The sequence below is a fragment of the Pseudorasbora parva genome, chromosome 19, assembly GCF_024679245.1.
Source record: "Pseudorasbora parva isolate DD20220531a chromosome 19, ASM2467924v1, whole genome shotgun sequence".
Classification (NCBI taxonomy): Eukaryota; Metazoa; Chordata; class Actinopteri; order Cypriniformes; family Gobionidae; genus Pseudorasbora; species Pseudorasbora parva.
In genome coordinates, this window is record NC_090190.1 from 34,517,013 (window position 1) to 34,535,516 (window position 18,504).

Here is an 18,504-nt window from a genome sequence, read left to right on the forward strand (position 1 = left end):
ATGGAGTTTTGGATCGTTGCCACTGTCGCCTTTGGCTTGGCTTGGCTTGCTCAGTTGGGGACATTGAAATTATGATCAAAGTTATTCAACTAAATATGCAAATAAAATTAATTCATTACGTCTTATTTAATTCTATAAACTATACTGATCGGCCAACATTGTCGCTACATGATAAATTAAAATAAGCTGATAACATCACTGTTTTCTCCAGAACGACTGTACAGCCAAATCTAATTTAGTTGCAGTATTGTCCTGTTTAACACTGTGAAGCTGCTTTGAAGCAATCGTCATTGTAAAAGCGCTATATAAATAAAGTTGATTGATATTTCATGCGTGTACGTGTGTGTAAGAAAGGCGAACAGTCAGAGATGGTGAAGGTAATGAAGAGACGACAGTGACCATCTCTGGGGGTCCAGGTGGCCAAGATGGGCCGCAAGATCAGTCTGGTCCTCTCATGTCAGGTTAGCCGTTTCTAGCCAACATGTAGCCTATGGTCTTAAAAGGTAAAAGATTAAATATATATATATATTATAATAATGTTTAGAAGCATTGTGGTTTATATAGTGTGTAAAGACATTTTTAAAAAGTGTTATATTCCTCAAGCTTTTACAAGATCAGTTTTGATTCTTGAATGATCGCCCAGTAATGTATTTTCTGTATCTTCCAGGTGGTTCTGACATGCAGGATGATTTCTCTGTGTTTTCTAAGTTCTTCAGAGGCTTTCGAGGCTGAAACCGCTCTGGAAACAAACCAAGGGACAATCTCTCTTTTCTCAAACCCACCAACTGCGAGCTACAATAATAATTAGGATTTTTTTATTCTTCAGTCTGATTGAATTCTGTGTGGAGATCCAGTCTGGATGAAGTCAGTGAACAACAATTATTTGCTGCCACAAAATGACCCTGATGACTTTGCTTTACTTACTTTTGAATATCATTTCCATTAAGGATGTATAAATAATGATATTAATATCCTGAACTTTGGGTCAGATTTTGAAGTCCCAGTGTCCTGAAAAGGACTGGCTGTTGGTAAAGAGGATCCATTGGATTTTGTCATGGAAAGATACTGCAGATGACAGGCCAGAGTATAATATATATAGAGAGAGAAATTGTATTTTTAATGGTGTTATTACAGTGAAATAAAGCGAAAAATGTGATCTGTCTTGTTTTTCTTCTTTTGTGTGGAAGGTGGGAAGCTTCACAGTCTCAAGTTGGTGGTTTCCTTTAATATAACTTTTTTAATTTAAGAGAACAAGTCAATATAAATAAAGAAAGATGACCTCTTTAGTCTAGCCATAGTTACACTGATGCAAACAGGGTTAAAAAAGTAGATTAGTTGAATCGTTTGTTCAGCTGTAATTTTGCTCAATGTCAAAATGCTTCAAATGTAATGGCTTTTCGTAGAATGTCAACCTGGATGTAACCTAAAGACTTTATATTTTACTACAGAACTCAATGTGGTGCTTAAAGCACTTCAAAATTTTATAGAAATAATGTAGGCAAAAAACAAACAGTATATATCGACCGATATATCGATTGGCATAACATTTTATTTTAATATTGTGTTGGTCCTCCTATATTGCTGCCAAAACAGCCCTGACCCATCCAAGCATGGACACAATGACCCCGCACTTGTTTTTTTTAGCACATCCCACAGATGCTCGATTGGATTGAGATCTGGGGAATTTGGAGGCCACGTCAACACCTCAAACTTGTTTTGCTCCTCAAACCATTCCTGAACCCTTTTTTCTTTGTGGCAGGGCGCATTATCCTGCTGAAAGAGGCCACAGCCACCAGGGAATAATGTTTTCTTGAAAGGGTGTACATGGTCTGCAACAATGCTTAGTTAGGTGGTACGTGTCAAAGTAACATCCACTTGGTGGCAGGACCCAAGGTTTCCCAGCAGAACATTCCCCAAAGCATCACACTGCCTCCACCGGCTTGTCTTCTTCCCATAGTGCATCCTGGTGCCATGTGTTCCCCAGATAAGCGACGAACATGCACCCGGCCATCCACGTGATGTAAAAGAAAACGGGATTCATCAGACCAGGACACTTTCTTCCATTGGTCCGTGCTCCAGTTCTGATGCTCACATGCCCACCAGTTTCGGCAGTGGACAGAGGTCAGCATGGGCACTCTGGATGTTCCCATATGCAAAAAACTGATGCACTGTATTCTGACACCTTTCTATCATAACTAGCATTAACTTCTTGAGCAATTTGAGCTACAGTAGCTCATCTGCTTGATCAGACCACACAGACCAGCCTTCGCTTCCCATGCGCATCAATAAGCCTTTGCCACCCATGAATGTCTTTACAGGTGCCAGATTGTCCAGAACAAGTCCACCGACCCCTTAGGATGCCAATTGTACACGACCACCTCAACACTGATCTGTTACACAGACTATTGCGCACACACAGTCTGAAACTGCTCCATTGGGCTGTGATTATGGGGCATGTTGCAACCGAACCAGGAAAGACATCAATTGGATAGACCAACAACCAATCAGAGCAACGAAGCAACGTCAACAGAGCTCAACTGCACTGTGTTGCTAAGTCTGCATTTGTTTCCGTGGGAATGAGAGTTTTAGCAGGCAACCTTGCCAAAATAACACACATTTTACTCCCCAAACGCCAGTTTTTTCCGGAGAACCCCCCGAGACGCTATTGTTTAGGGCTTGTAGTTGGCGGGTTTTGTTGTAAATCTTGGAAACTCTGTCTGCACGCGCGCTGAAATAATCTTTGCTAGTTGTAAAAAAAGAAAAGAATTTAAGGATACAGTTACTTACCAACATCATGGTCATTTCAGAGAGAAATAGTGAAGGTGAATGCAGATACAAACAAGTTCTCCGTTTAGAATTTGAACAAATATAATCCAAGCATCTTTGATGACGTGCATGATTACGTTACTGTTGATCATCTGTCCGTCATCGTCTAAAGCCCGCCCTGATGATTTCATTGAACAGTTTCTGTTCGGTCATAATCACTCCTCTATGGATCGAGTCCAGACCGAACTGCCCGTCCTCAAATGTTGTGGACGGGGCTGAGTTCGGCTGGCATCCAGGCTAGGAAGCCAGGCTAAGCGAGCAAACACTGTTTCTGCACTCCTGGCATGTTAGAGGGTGTGTGATGCCTCCAATATCCAAACACACTAATGCAATTTAAAATGTTAAATTTTAATATCTTAATTACATCGTGATGTATTCATCAGTGTCACATGATCCTTCAGAAATCATTCTAATATGCTGATTTGCTGCTCAAGAAACATTTGATCATGTGACTCATTTGTAATAGACTGATCTGATGGTCTGATGTTCATGATTCCAATGAATCAACAACTTTTCCCTTAAATTATGATATAAAAAAACAATGCAAAATAGAAGCATGCAATTGTTCTCTGACTGGTAACACTAAACTGTGTACGTGGGCAAAATGATTTGATGACTCGGATGTCTGCACCAAAAAATGCTGCACTATTGCTTTGTGTAAACCCAGCAGCCCAGCATAAGTTACGTGACTCTTCATAAATCAATGGCCACACATTTCCTGTTAACACAGAAGTAGCTTTTATTAGCTCAGCTTACAGAATACTTGGAGCTCCACGTGTGCTGAGCGAATCAAAGCACAGAGTACTGTGTACTTAGTGTACTGTACATCACTTTGGATGAAAAGCCGATGAAGGGTAACTATGTACAGATCAAGTTGAGACAGTAGCATTTCGGTGTAATATTAAATTCTTATAACAATACCTGATTATTTACCAATACGGCCTTCAAGGGCATAGTTTGGAGCTCCATACTAGCACTCGCACAGATTCTCATTAGTGCTTAGAAACAATTGCTACCTTTATTTGGTCCTTTAGACAATGATGAGTAACAGTTCTGACCATGAGGACAAAGGAAAGGCAAAACGAGGGGGACAACTGTACTGTAAAGGCAGGCTTGGCATCGGGACGACAGGTCAGCTAAGAGTGAAGTCCCTTGGTTCAGTAGTGGTAAAGAAGAACATGTTAACTGAAGCTCAACTGGCTTTAGAGAGTCTGGTTTTGTTGGTGAGTGGACTCGGACTTAAAGAATACAACAATCAGAGTCATCCTTCTTTTCCCGGCGCCTCTGTCCTCCTCCTTGCTGCGATGCGGCTTGACCTCTCATCTGTGGGGATATGAAGAAAGTACATGTGGAGGTCAGTTTCAGTAACACTTGAATTTTGATTTCTGTTCTACTGAGGAAACCCTTAACTGAGTTGGGAGATGTTTGGAGAAAGGGCATTTGACAAATTTTTTGGGTATTATGCTTTTAAAGGTAGCCTGACACGCCAGACCCACATCAAGATCATCAAGGGCTCAATCCGAGGGGCGGGATAAACGGTTGTCTTTCAAACTCCCTCTGCACGCAATTGGATAGCGCTACAACCAACCAGAACGCTGTCATACCCCTTTTCCACCAGAATGAACCGAGTGCTAGTTCAGAGCCCGTGCTAGTGTCAGTTCTAAGTTGGTTCGACTTGAGAGCCTTTATGAACCGGTTTGGCTTTCCACATGTAAGAGAGCCACCGCAGAGCTAGGTCTTACGTCACTGTATACGTCTCATCTTTCTCGCTAGCGTTTTAGCAATGCTAGCTAGGCAGTGGGAAATACAAACACACCAGGCTTGTTCGAGATGCATCAGCGCTGCGCAGACCGATCCGTGTATGATATCAAAATACCGCGTGAGCGATTCAAAAGCATAAGGAGTCGTTGGCACTCGCTCTACTTTGATGTCATACGCAATCAGTCTGCACAGCGCACGCCGATGCATCTCGAACAAGCCTTCCCTCAGTGGCTCAAGGCTTTATGATCCTACATCAGCATTAAAACGCCGCAAATCCAACGCATTCGTGCAGCTCTCCATGATTTGTATAGACGGAGATTACAGTCCAGCAGCTGTTAGCTTGATTAGCTGCTATTGAAAAAATGGCGGCCACAGGTTTGTGTTCATCTTGTTGATCACGGTAACGCCGCCCCCAGCCGGTGACGCAAGCGGTTCTTACTTCTAGCCCAGCAATGTTTTGGTGTTACTTAAGAACCACTTTTCCTGGCTCGGAGCTGGTGCTTTGGCTATGGAAACACAAAGAACCGATTTGAAACTAGGCTCTGGCTCCGATTTAGCACCAGCACTGCCTTGGTGGAAAAGGGGTAACAGTGGTGAGACCACAATCACAAGCGGGTTGTGGCTGAGTCCCATGCGTTTTCCCACCAGCGGAGCTCGTTGATAGATTAAACATTTGCCGTATCCGGTCGACAAAACTCCGAACACATTTTCCATCGCAACTCTGCCATCATTATGTTAAGTCCGCCCAAATCACAAATGAATCTATTCTTATGTAAATTGAATGCAACAATTTACACAATGGTTTATAAATGATTTACACAGACATTCATTCTGCTAGTGTGTTATGAATAAGACCCATTTGCTCTCAAAGAAACAATCCCTGAAGTTTCATGCTCAAGAGTTTCCTCCTAAGGGAAGCACAGACAGTACCTGTCCGGCTGCCGGTGGGTTCTGTTGAGTTTGTGGCTGCTGATACTCCTCCTGCTGCAGCTGTCTGGCCAGCTCAAGATCACTCAAGGGTCCCGGAGCTTCACCCTGCTCCTGCTGCAGGGACATCGCCACCAGATAGTCCTGGAAAACACACGAATGACTCGTAAACCAATGGTTCTCTAGATGTCTTTAAAAATGACATATTTCTGAGTTCAACAGAATAACCCGCAGGAAATAATCTAACACTGAACTAGATTTATGTTGCATTAGAATCTGACTGGATTGTGAGCAGGTGCAAAATCTTAGGCTATAATTGCTATTAAACTTTCATTGTACTAAAATGAAAAGACAGACCCTTAATCACCTGGTCGATCTGCAGTTGCTGCTGCTGTGCGGAGGGCTGGCTGGCTGCTGAGGGCTTCTGGGGTGGGTGACACAATCTGAAGTCAGAGTCACAGAAATTCCCATCCCCTTCCACATTATGGAGACTCTCCCACACCAGGCTCTCCTCCTGCAGGAAACCCTGATCTGTGACCAGCAGGTAAAGGTGACCCTGTAGATTCACACGTTCAACAGAACGATTACCATACAGTGAATATGAAGGTTGACAATAGCTGAAACAAAGCCATTCAAATGTAAATGCCAAAGAATTTGAAGGTAAGGCAACTGAATACGGTTCAAGAACCATCATTATCATCTAACTTGAAATGTGTTGCTTGTAGCTTTTATTTTATTGGATTTTCTTAAAGACACTGAATGTCTTCAGATATTTACATCTGTGCTATTTTTGCAATAAAAATCTGCCCAAAAGTATTTTCTTGTTTTGGTGGTGGGTTTAAAGCGGCTTGTCGACGCTGGGGTTGTTATAATCAGCTTAGCGCTATGAAGAGTGTTGGTGTGGGACGGGTGGTAACACCTTGTGTTTTATCATAGTGCTGAAGTGGTTGTTCCTGAAAAATACAGACAGCTCGCCCTCCTTGGCTGTGGTGTTGAGCTCACACAGGCCGTGATACGACAGCTGGGTTGCTGTAGACTCCAAAAACTGCTCTGCTATCAAACCTGTCAACAAACAGAGATTAAGGCTTACCATCGGCCATAAATACAATGCTGAGAAATTCACACACCTCTGATACACAGTATCTGAGTCCTTAGTGTATACCGATAGCTTTAAAGAGGTCCTATCATGCTCATTTACAGGTTTATACTTGTGTTTATGGGGTCTACTACAACAAATTTACATAATTTAATGTTAAAAAAGTTTTTTTTCTTCTTATAATTTACTTCGTTGCAGCACTAGTTTCAGATTCTGATTCATAACCACAATCTGCTCGGACTGGTCAGCCAGCTCCATTCTGTTTTAGAGCTTAGAAATGTAACTACCCTTTCCGTAACCTGCGAGTATCATCTCCGGAGGCTTACTAAGTCGATGTAAAACACTACTGTAACAAGGCTAAGTATGCCGCATCAGTTCAAGCCTGAGTCCGAGAATGAAAATCAAAAAGAACAAGCTGATCAACCCGAACCACCTACGCAAACTCGACTTGCGCAGGATGTTTCACAGTAGCAAATCTTTATTTTATGCCTCTCTTACATTTCAGATGTAATGTTATAACATTGCCATTTATTACATCTGGCCTGCATCAAACTGCACGGTTCAAAAAGCAGTCACTAAAAAAAGTGGAGAACACAACAAAAGGCTGTGGTTATACAATCCTGAGGAATATTAAAAAAAATATATTTTAACCACTGTCTCCTAAGTTCACCCACCTTAACCCTTTAAGACATGAAGGCATTTTAAAGCTGTTTTTTTTAATGAGTAACATACACAAAAGTAAAGACTTACCGCTCCAAAACTATAGAAAGGAGAGTCAAAAGATAGTATTTTTTAATAGAAACATTTTTAGAAAAAAATACATAATTACATTTGGACACTCATTCTGAGAAACTGTTGATAAAAGACAAAAAATCGCGCTCAAGGTAAATTTACATATCTTTCTTATTTAAAATGCAAGAACTCAGGAGAACCATTCTTTTTTGGTGAAGTTCCCCTACACGCGAGCTGCATCTGGATCAAATTTTGTGGTGATAGTATAAGGCAATCAAACATTACAGCATTTTAGACCAAGGTAGCCTTTTGTTTAGCCCTTGACACCCAAAAAAATTGCATATATATGCATGCATATGTGATATTTGAGCGATGGACTAGTAAATGTTCCCCAAAAACCTGATACATTAACATGAAAAATTGTCAAAAGATTTTTTAACATAAAAAAATGGTGTATGAATAATCAAGTAAACCCAGCTTGCTTCAGTACAGTAAATGTCTTTCTGTGTTTATCTAGTAAATCATTAAATATTTCTGAGCAAAAAAGAATATGGCTCATATTCACCAGAAAATTTAAAAGAAACGACAGATAAAAAGCATGAGCTATCAATCAGAGGACAGAAGGCATGCAGTAGATTGTGTAAGAGGGTTTTCAGCAAAGTTGTGGTCATACTGATCATTTATAGGCCCTAGAAATGTGTGTATTAAATAATATACAGTAGGCTAACATATTCATAAATAGGCATTACACTTATTGTTTAATAGAATTTTGCAAAGAATGTTAAAGTTATAAGAGAATAAATGCTTTTAAAAATTGGCTAAAGATGTTGTAATACGCATTGCCAAATTGCGATTTATACCCAAATTTATACCCCCAGAGTGGCGATGTATCCTGGGGGATGAAAAATAAAAGTCATGTTAAACAAATAATAATAATAATGAAATTGCATAAATTGTGGTCCTAATAAATTCAGTTTCTGATGCCTCTTTATGGTCTTGACCTTTTAGAGTTAGAGACATGACTCAGCACTTGTTAATAGTTTATCAGAATTATTAGATAAAGATAAAAAAGAGGAGTTAGATTAAGAAAAATATTTTGTGTTATTCTATTCAGTGGTTGCTTAGCAATCCATTTTTTTTTCATGGGGGAGGTGGTTTAGAACCAGCCCGCACTTTCTTTCTTTTTTTCACGCCTTGGGAGGGAATTATTTAACTGAGAAATATTGTGATGTGAAGTTCCCAGAAGAAAACTCATTCCTACAATCAGGGTGTTTCAGGGAGTTCAGAATACAAACTCCCTTTGGACTGACTCAATGCTCAAACAGCAACATTATACACTAAAGAAAGTTAAAAAAATAAGCACAATAGGACCTCCTTTCATTTAAAAAAAACAAAACATGATCATAAATCTTGTTTGTAATAATAACATTTACTATACCTTCACTGACTTGACTGCTATCTGTCGAGTGCTTGAACTCTATGATCTTCTCCACCAGTTGGTTGTAGCTGAGTTTGCCCACTGCAGACACCACCTCAGGACTCTGAAGAACAATGTAACACTTGCAGTGTTGTTTGGGTGTACAGAAGTCACACATGAGAACATTGCTGACATACCTGCGGGTCGACTAGCCAGCCGTGGTAGAGCGATATGTCAAGCAGATCAAAGACGATGCACTCAGGTGTGTACTCAAAGTCAGACACGCCTGTGAAACGCACGTTGACGTCGAGGCCTGTGGACAGCTTTGGTAGCACAGCCATCGCGTCGCTCATGTTCTGTGAAGGAAATGAGAAATGGAATCAAAATAGAGTCACAAAATACATGTTATTTGTTTAGGTCATGTATCATGGTCATGTTACGGACACAGCGTGTGAGTTATTGAGGTTTTTAGGTCAAGTGGAAAATGTTAATGAGTAATATTTACCACACAACATGCTGACTCCTTTTAGCTAACCTATTAAAAGGATAGTTCAACCAAAAATGAAAATTCTATCATTAATTACTCACCCTCGTGTCGTTCCAAACCCGTAAGTCCTCTGTTCATCTTCGGACCACAGTTTAAGATGTTTGATATTTAGTCCCAGAGCTTTTCTGTTTCTTCAATGAAAGTGTATGCACACTATACTGTTCATGTCCAGAAAGGGAATAACAACATCCTCAGAGTAGTCCATATGTGACATCAGTTGCTTAATTAGAATCTCTTGAAGCATCGAAAATACATTTCGGTCCAAAAATAACGAAAACTATGACTTTATTCAGCATTGTCTTCTCTTCCAGGTTTGCGTTCAATCCTCAAATAAAGATTCAAACGGTTATGAATCAAGTTATTGATTCATGATTCGGATCGCGTGTCAAACTGCTGAAAATAAATCACGTGACATTGGCGATTCGAATCATGAATCAATCCACTGATTCATAACCGTTTGAATCTTTATTTGAGGATTGAAGAAAAAAAAACCTGGAAGAGAAGACAATGCTGAATAAAGTCGTAGTTTGTGTTATTTTTGGACCAAAATGTATTTTCGACGCTTCAAGAGATTCTAACTAACTAACTAACTAACTAACTAACTAACTAACTAACTAACTAACTAACTAACTAACTGACTGATGTCACATATGGACTACTTTGATGATGTTTTTATTACCTTTCTGGACATGGACAGTATAATAATAATAATAGATTTTATTTATAACGCACTTTTCATTCAGTGGAACAATGGAAAAAGGAAAACATAACAAAAATGAATAAAAAGTAAAAATATTGTGCATACACTTGGATACACTCTCGGACTAAATTTACAATATCTTAAACTGTGTTCCTAAGATGAACAAAGGTCTTACGGGTGTGGAGCGACATTAGGATGAGTCATTAATGACATCAAATTTTGGGTGAACTAACACTTTAACATATTTTTGATAAAATCTGAGAGCTCTCTGGCCCCTCCATTGACAGCTATTTAATGACAATTTTCAAGGTCCAGAAAGATAGTAAAGACATTGTTAAAATAGTCCATGTGACTCCAGTGTTTCAACCTTAATTTAATGAAGCGACGAGAATACTTTTTGTGCGCAAAGAAACCCCAAAATATCACCTTTATTCAACAATTTCTTCTCATCTGTGTCAGTCTCCTACGCTGTTGACGTAGTAAATACAGTGTAGCGCTTCCGAGTTACGTCAGAATGCCGGCTTACCATTGGCCGATGCCGTTCACATGAGCACTACCACGCATGCGATGCTGACACAGGAGCTGTCCAATGTTAACACGCAAAATCATGACATGAAGTGGTTATTTTTTTCCCCAGACAAAAGTATTCTCGTTGCTTCATGAAATTAATGTTGAACCATGGACTATTACGATGTCTTAACTACCTTTCTAGGCCTTGAAAGTGTTTATTAAATTGCTGTCTAAGGAGGGCTCAGAGCTCAGATTTTTAACAAAAAAATCTTAATTTGTGTTCCGAAGATAAACAAAGGTCTTACAGGTTTGGAAACGACATGAGGGTGAATAATCAATGACAGAATTTACATTTTTAGGTGAGCTAACCCTTTAAGTTTAAATCATGTAAATTGTATTTCAAGATACACTATGTAGATACACAAGTACAAGCTTGAATTCTTCTATTCAATCCATCTAATTTCCAATCATGGCCAAAAAAGGAACATCAACAGCACAAACAAAAGGATGCTTTCATTAGTGCATCTCTATAAGCACAAACACACGCTGTAATTGTTGGAATTGTTAATGAAGGGATCACAAGCCTTCATTCATAGACTGAAGGCCTCATTCACAGTATCTGTTTGTATATGTGTTTCGGTTCTGAGGTTTCCAGCACAGCCCGTCTGCTTAACATGTTAATTAAATTCACTAGACATGTGTTGAAGATCTGGAGCCTGTTACACTCGTTCACCCACCACACTTTGATTTACCTGCTGGAAATTGAGCTCCATGCCCTCCGCTTTCTCTCGCGGTTTGATGGACAGCACACATTCACCTGGAATGAGAACAGAATCAGACTTTTAAAAACAATTCAGCTTTTTGTCAAAGTTTATCACCACTACGTGATTTGAGAAGTGTCACCTTTTCATGTTTGTAGTATTTGTGAAATCAGTACTAGTTTATCTCCCTACCACTCAACAGCTATGACCTAATAAAAGATGACAAAGTAGCACCAAAAATTATTTGGAAACTTAAGCCACACTCAAAACCTTTGAATGCCATTCTATTAGAGAAATATATGTGCATTAATATATACAATTATATTCAAATCAGTTGGTTAATAGGGTTGTTGGTTGCTACCTGGTTTGAAATTGTATATAATGCAATGACATTCATGCATGTGAAAATGTTTCCAAATACTTTTTAGCGACACAAAAAGAAAACCTCCACCCATAGCTGATCATCAGTGGTGGTTAAAGTGCTCCTATTATGCTTGTTTTGAATATTACCTTTCATGCAGTGAGTAATTTAGCCGTTTGTGAATGTAAAAGGTCTAAGTTTTAAAGATCACAGTGCATGACAAAGTTATTGTCTCCTAAAAGAAAGAATTCAATCTGAACTCCGGAAATGAGTGGTCAACAATTCCAGTCTCACTTCCGTAACATATCTCCGCAAATTTGCATAATGCCAGCCTATGATCTTCATTGGCTGTCCGCGAACGTCTACTTTGACCTAGAGATCTGCACTCCCGGGGTAGTCCCGATGCAATAGTGCGGCGCAGGACTAGATTTGATGGCTGAATGCGGGCGCGGGCGGTAAGGTACTCGTGTGTGTCCGGATTGCGGGAGAATAAAATGATTTGCGGTACTCCCGTAAAATAGAAATACATACAAATAAAACATCTAAAAGCTAATACATTGTTATTCTACAGCACAAAAGTAACAAGAACAACTCAAATAGAATAAAAAAGATTTATAGGCACAAGCATAGGCAGTTTCTATTTATAATACATTTTTGCAGCGTTGAGCAATGTAACCAATCACAGACATATATGTTGATTTCTTGAACGCAATAGCCAATCAGATGCATCTAACCGCTCACTGCTCAAAACGTCAGTTTTTGTTCAGTGCTGAATTCTGCATGCTGGCAAACCATCTGATTATAACAAACAAAGAGTAGACATTCATTGTCAAAAAGATTCATTGTGCAGATAGTTTTACTGATTATAATTTATCAATTATGAACTGAGATGTCGGGATTGTGCGCATTCTGCCATGCCAAAATATGCACGCAGTAGCCTATGCTTGCTTTCATATGAAATTTACAGTGGTTTGTGAATGTTGATGCTTTAATAACAAATCATTTATCTAGGAGCGTTTATCCTAGGATGTGTAGGTTGAAAATTTCATGGACAAATAAAAACAATCTATTTACTTTTATGCTAGCTTTTGTGGCCGGAAGTGCGACGAAACATGAAGTGGAAGAAGGAGAAGGCAAGATATATTTTTGCAGGGACTGAAAAATATGTTTCTACTTTGTCCCGCAATCAAACACTATAGTTGTAGCCGAGACTGGAAGAGTATAATCTGTGTTGTCAACATGTTGAGAAGATGCTGTTCTCAGCATTGTGAATCCACTTTGAAAGGATGAGGAACCGCATTGAAATTGATATGGAAAAAGCAATGCCATTGTTAATGTTTAGTATCGTGGTGCATCAAGTGCTGAGGAAGAGCTGAAATTCAGATATGGTAATAGACGTTTCGTTTTCAACATTCACCAAGCAATAGACCAATCACAACAGACTGAGCCATCTGACCAATCAGAGCAGAGTAGGTTCGCGGTAAGGAGGTTTAGAGAGACTGAATCTTCGAACAAACCGTTTTCAGACTCTTTGAGAAATTAGGTGATGTGCAATGTATATTATGAGAAAACATTTAGTTTGTTTTTACATTTGATGCATGTAAACCTATTATAGGAGACATCAAAAACTAAATTAGAAACCTTTAAAGGGATAGTTAACCCAAAAATTAAAATTCTGTCATCATTTACTCGCCCTCAAATAAGGGTAGATATACAAGATATTTGGCAAATCTCTGTCCCCATTGACTACCATAGTATTTTTTTCCTACTATGGTAGTCAATGGGGGCCAAGATCTACTTGGATACAAACATTCTTCAAAATATCTTCCTTTGCATTCAGCAGAACAAAGAACTTTATGCAGGTTTGGAACGACTTGAGGGTGAGTAAAAAATGACAGAACTTTCATTTTTTGGTGAACTATCCCTTTAAAAAAGCATAATAGGGGCACTTTAAACATCTGGACTAGGAACCATTCAAAACCATTGAGGGGTCAAAAAGTATTACCATTGTGCCCATGAGCAAGGCACTCAACCTAAAAGCGTCTGCTAAATGACTACTTACACCAAGGGCAGAGACTTAATGGTATAATCCTTGATTGGGGTGCCATTAGTGGTACTGAAACACAAATGTTTTCACACAGTAACCACACCCCCTTCTTCTCAAGTCACACTAGCCATCTGTTTCTAACCATAAAGTTAACTGTGGCGCACTACCCGGGCTCCTTAACTTATTACAGTCCATTAACAGTAAAGATGTGTGTGACTCATGCACTTTGTGTTTTAATGTAATTTGATGTAACATATAGAAACAGATACTGCAAGTCCAGTGCTCTGAACATCGTACCAAGATGAGCCATCAACTCTTCTGTGGTGATCACTTCCATCTGAGCCGGCAACTTCACCTAGAGAATAAACAGACAATTCAATTCATATTTTACATGCATATAATGATCTAGACTACATGCACAACAACTTCTGCTTTTAGCCATGGCACACCCTTGTCTTCAAACATTTCACAAGTGTTGTTGTTTTTTCTGAACATGTTATCAGTGTTACTCTGTAAGCTGAAATCATGTTTATACAGTAACACACAGGAACAGATAAAGAGAGTCATGACTATTACTAGACCAAAGAAAATTCAGCTAAATATTGGTCAGATTGTATTGTATTTTATTATACTGTATAGTTATATATACACTTCTGTTCAAAAGTTTTGGGTTAGTAGGGTTTTTTATGTTTTTTAAAGAAGACTTATAGGCTGTATTTATTTGATAAATAAAATACAGTAAAGATTTTGTGAAATATTAAATTTTTCCTTTGATGGCAAAGCTGAATTACTTATTATTAATGTTAAAAACAGTAGTGCAGCGTGCGTGCGTGCTTGCATGCGTGTGTGTGTGTGTGTGTGTAAAAACCTTACAATATTTTGGTTGCACTTTATTTTAGTGTACTAACCTAAGGAAGTACTGGTTAATATAAGGTAACTACATGGGTTAACTAAGTTTAGTGGCAAGTTCAGTACCTAGTTCAGTTCAGTACCCAAGGTTAGTACCTAGTTATTACAATTACTATAATTGTATATAATATATAATAAGTACAGTATAGTAGCATGAATATGCAAAGCAGGACTGTAAAAATAAAGTGCTACCAATAATTTGTATTAAATATAATATTAAATGTCATAGATTTTAGTCACTCCAATAAAGATAAACTACATTTTTAAATGTCACAAAGAAAATCTGATTGCCCAGATTTTTTTTCCCCGAAGAAAAGTTATGGGTTACCAGGGTAAAAATGAAATGTCAGATGACTTTGAAAATTTGAGGCAGCTTTCCCATCAGTAATACAAACCGTGCATGAAATGTTACATGGTGAAGGTCGACTTAGCTCTTAATAGACCTATTTTGAGCCTTTCTGGTGGCGGAAAAGAACAGTTCTGCAGTAGCTCTCTATGGAAGCCACGCAATAAAACAATAAAAAAGCTCATTCCCAGTTTATATCTCACAATTTTGACCTTTTGTCTCAAATTTCCAGGTTTATATTTCACAATTCTACGAAGATGTATGAATCGCAAGATATACATTTTATTTTCTGTCTTTTCCCCCTCAGAATGGTGGGTTTATATCCCCCAATTCTGACTTTTCCCCCTCAGAATTGTGATATCAATTAGCAACTCTAAGAAAAAAAATCTGAATTGTGAGATATGAATTGTGCGCCTAAAATGTTGTTTAAATTAATGCTGTCAAATGATTAATCGCATGCAAAAAGTTTGTATTTACATAATATATATTTGTGAATAATTATAATGTATATACAAATACAGAAACGTATGTATAGGTTTGAGAAAATATGTTATATTTATATATAAAAAATATTTTATATATATATATATATATATATATATATATATATATATATATATATATATATATATATATATATATATATATATATATACACATTATATTAAAGCAAATATTTCTTAGTAAGTGTGTGTACTCAAATATACATAATTATACACAGTACACACACAGTTATGTACAAAATTTTATTTTGGACTCGATTAAGTGTGACTAATCATTTGACAGCCCGAAATGTTACCTATATAAAACATTATATATCCTTTAATGCTGAAACTGTAACGCTATTATGCCCCTATGAACAGCATATGTGAATATTATATAGCTCTATTATTTACATCAAATCCATGATTTAATAGTCGTTGCAGGTTTTGTCAGTCCAGTCTGTGGCTTGCAACCATACATTTCTGAGCTTAGCTCAGAGAGATGTATTCTATAAATATGAAGATATTTATATCATTATTTACCTCAAATAAAACACTATTCGAAAGCCTGGAACGCACGTCAATTCCGTTAAGGTCAATATCCACGCTCTGGATATGGGATCTACGAGCCAGAGCGTGGATATTGACGTTACCGGAAGTGACGCACGTTTCAGGCTGTAGGATGTAGCGTTGTATTTGAGGTAAAAAATTATATAAATAAATAAATACAGCTCGATTTCTCACACAAACTCATCGCTTTTTGTCTTAATATATATTAATGTGTCGTAATGAGCCACAGGACTCTTTGTGCATGTTTTTTTTCCCTCTCATAGAACGTTACCCATTCACATGATTATATGACTGGCACACAGCAACGGTTGGAGTTAAAATTCTTAATTTGTGTTCTACTGAAGAAACAAACACACCTACATGTTGGATGCAGTCGGGGGTAAGCAGATAAGCATCACATTTTCATTTTTGGGTGAACTAACCCTTTAATACTTAGTAAAAGTGATGCATGTCTTCGCAAACATCACATATATTGTGTGATTGTGGGTAATGCTGAATGGCTAACCTTCCATCGCAGCAACAGGATGTTCATGATGGCAATCAGGGGGCAGGGTCCATTCTCGCTCTGTGTGATGATGGCCGTCTTCTTCTCTTTCCAGGTAATCCACTTGACAAAATAATATGCTGGCATATTAGGCTCTGACGCCCTAGCAGCCCCCGCACCAACCTCTTCGTTCCCCTGAGAGGGGACTTGGTTTCCGTCCTGAACAGATTTGGGTGAACTCAAAGGTCCATCGGGAGGCACCCCATTAGTCTCCTCTGAGAATTCCAGACTTGCCATTGAGAAAGTGGGCGTCACCTCTGACTGGCTTGGTGTGCCGGATTGGCTATTGATGATCTCGGATTTATCAGTTTTGTCTTGGCTTTTACTGGTCACAGAGGCCGACTGAGCCGCATTAGCGTTGTCTTCAAGGGAAGTTGTGGTTGTAGGGGAATCTTTGCATGGTGTGAGGTCATCCTTCATACTCCCAGAGGATTGCTCAGTGGTGGCAACACCCTCTTTTTGGCTGATTCCCTTGTCCTGTGGTCTACCAGGGTCAAAGTCCTCATTTTTCGATGTATTTAACTGCTTTACTTCAGAAATGCCTATAACTTCACTATCAACGGAGTCTGGGCAAGAATCTGCCATGACCTGACAGCTGAGATTGTGAGCTTACAATTAACAAAGACAACTGAATTTGGGTCTAAACAGCAAACACGTAAAAAAAAAAAAAAAAAAAAAAACGTATAGGTAGCTGATTAATAAATAAAAAAAATCTGACAGTGACTTTGTTTTTCCCCAAAAAATTTATTTTCGCTTACTTCATATTCCTGAGTTTTAGCACTTGAGAGATATCTACAGCTGCCACGTATTTGATTTCTACCTGTGGCAGTCTCTTTAAAAACAAATCAATGGCGTAAAAAGCCCGAAATATTATATCAATTCCTTCTTAAGTTTAAAAACTTGGCACCGCTTTTGCTTTCATGCCACATCCATTACTGGCATGAAGCACAGAACGGTTAGAGGCAGATTTTCGGCACACCTCTGCCTAGTAGTGTTGTTTTTGAGTTGCCTAATTCTGTGAACAGCTGAGTCACAGGGAGGCTTTCTGTGGACACACACAAAGCATTTTAGCATTTACTCTACATGTAAACATTACTTTGCACGTAAACTATACAAGCCTCAAAGTTATAATAGTTTGTTTGGCAAAACTGTCATGCATAATTACATATGCTAGATAGAAGACCCTTAGGGTAAGTTTTCACCTGATCACTGAAGAGTGAAGCTCTGGGGTTAAGAAGACTTTCTGATTTCAGATTTCAAAAAACTCTGAAACAAACAGGAAGAAGATTTAGACAAGATACCTGGGCTAAACTAAAAAGTGTGAATGAGCGTTTGTTGTCATTTTAAACAAACATTGCAAATGAGCTTTCAATCATAAGAGAATTGACAACATAAGGATTGTGTTTTATCAGAACAATAAGGTAGTCACTAGCCAATCTATTTGAAAATAAGCAGCTCCTACTCAGTAGAGTATGTGATGCGTTTACTTTATAAACATACTAATAGTCTTGATGAGAGTTCACCCTGCATTACTTACCATAGCGCCCTTTCTGCAGGTCTTTGGTTCTTTAAAAATGTTCTTCTTTGTCCCCAAAATACACAATGTCTAATACAATAAATTAGCGAAGGTGTCTGGCTAAATTGTACAGGTTTTGCTGTCTATCAGTCCGGATGAAACATGCGCACGTCACTCTATCTATCTCTCTCTCTCGCTCTCTCTCGCCACTCTTGTCTTTCCGTAATCTTGTTTTTGCCTGTCTCACTTCCGGTGCCTGTGTTTGTAAACAGTGACGTCATGTCGGAAGCTAATATCTAATAACCATTTATTACTCAGCAATATTTTCTCTACATTGGCAAAGGGTTTTGTTGACTCTGTTGAATGCTGCTGTAAAATTTGTTTTGATATTTTAATACGTATGGGATACAAATTATTATTAGGTGTCTAGTGGCATCTGGTGGTTGGAGGAT

At 38.5% G+C, this 18,504-nt stretch overlaps 1 protein-coding gene and 1 long non-coding RNA gene across 2 annotated transcripts; one reads left to right on the plus strand and one right to left on the minus strand.

Moving 5' to 3' along the window:
• Window positions 1-347: 347 nt before the first annotated feature.
• LOC137048223 (uncharacterized) lies at window positions 348-1,156 on the plus strand. The gene is made up of 2 exons (XR_010899345.1): window positions 348-461; window positions 668-1,156. It is a non-coding gene; the product is annotated as an uncharacterized lncRNA (long non-coding RNA).
• A 2,384-nt stretch (window positions 1,157-3,540) lies between these two features.
• Window positions 3,541-18,299, minus strand: mindy1 (MINDY lysine 48 deubiquitinase 1). Its single transcript, XM_067426039.1, has 11 exons — window positions 18,074-18,299; window positions 17,739-17,802; window positions 16,498-17,581; window positions 13,983-14,040; window positions 11,269-11,333; window positions 8,957-9,115; window positions 8,781-8,883; window positions 6,434-6,576; window positions 5,882-6,070; window positions 5,518-5,658; window positions 3,541-4,149 (listed from the first exon to the last, which is right to left on the minus strand). The coding sequence occupies exons 3-11, from the start codon at window positions 17,119-17,121 to the stop codon at window positions 4,066-4,068; spliced, it is 1,566 nt and encodes a 521-aa protein (XP_067282140.1). The 5' UTR covers window positions 17,122-17,581; window positions 17,739-17,802; window positions 18,074-18,299; the 3' UTR covers window positions 3,541-4,065.
• Window positions 18,300-18,504: the final 205 nt, after the last annotated feature.

What these genes read in the sequence shown, in the direction of transcription:
- mindy1 (XM_067426039.1), bottom strand. Translation starts at nt 17,121, where the DNA reads ATGGCAGATTCTTGCCCAGACTCCGTTGATAGTGAAGTTATAGGCATT. An exon ending in GCTGGCTAGTCGACCCGCAG is followed by an intron (nt 8,884 to 8,956) that starts GTATGTCAGCAA and finishes ATTGTTCTTCAG; the next exon opens with AGTCCTGAGGTGGTGTCTGC. An exon ending in AGCAACTGCAGATCGACCAG is followed by an intron (nt 5,659 to 5,881) that starts GTGATTAAGGGT and finishes TGTGTTTTCCAG; the next exon opens with GACTATCTGGTGGCGATGTC.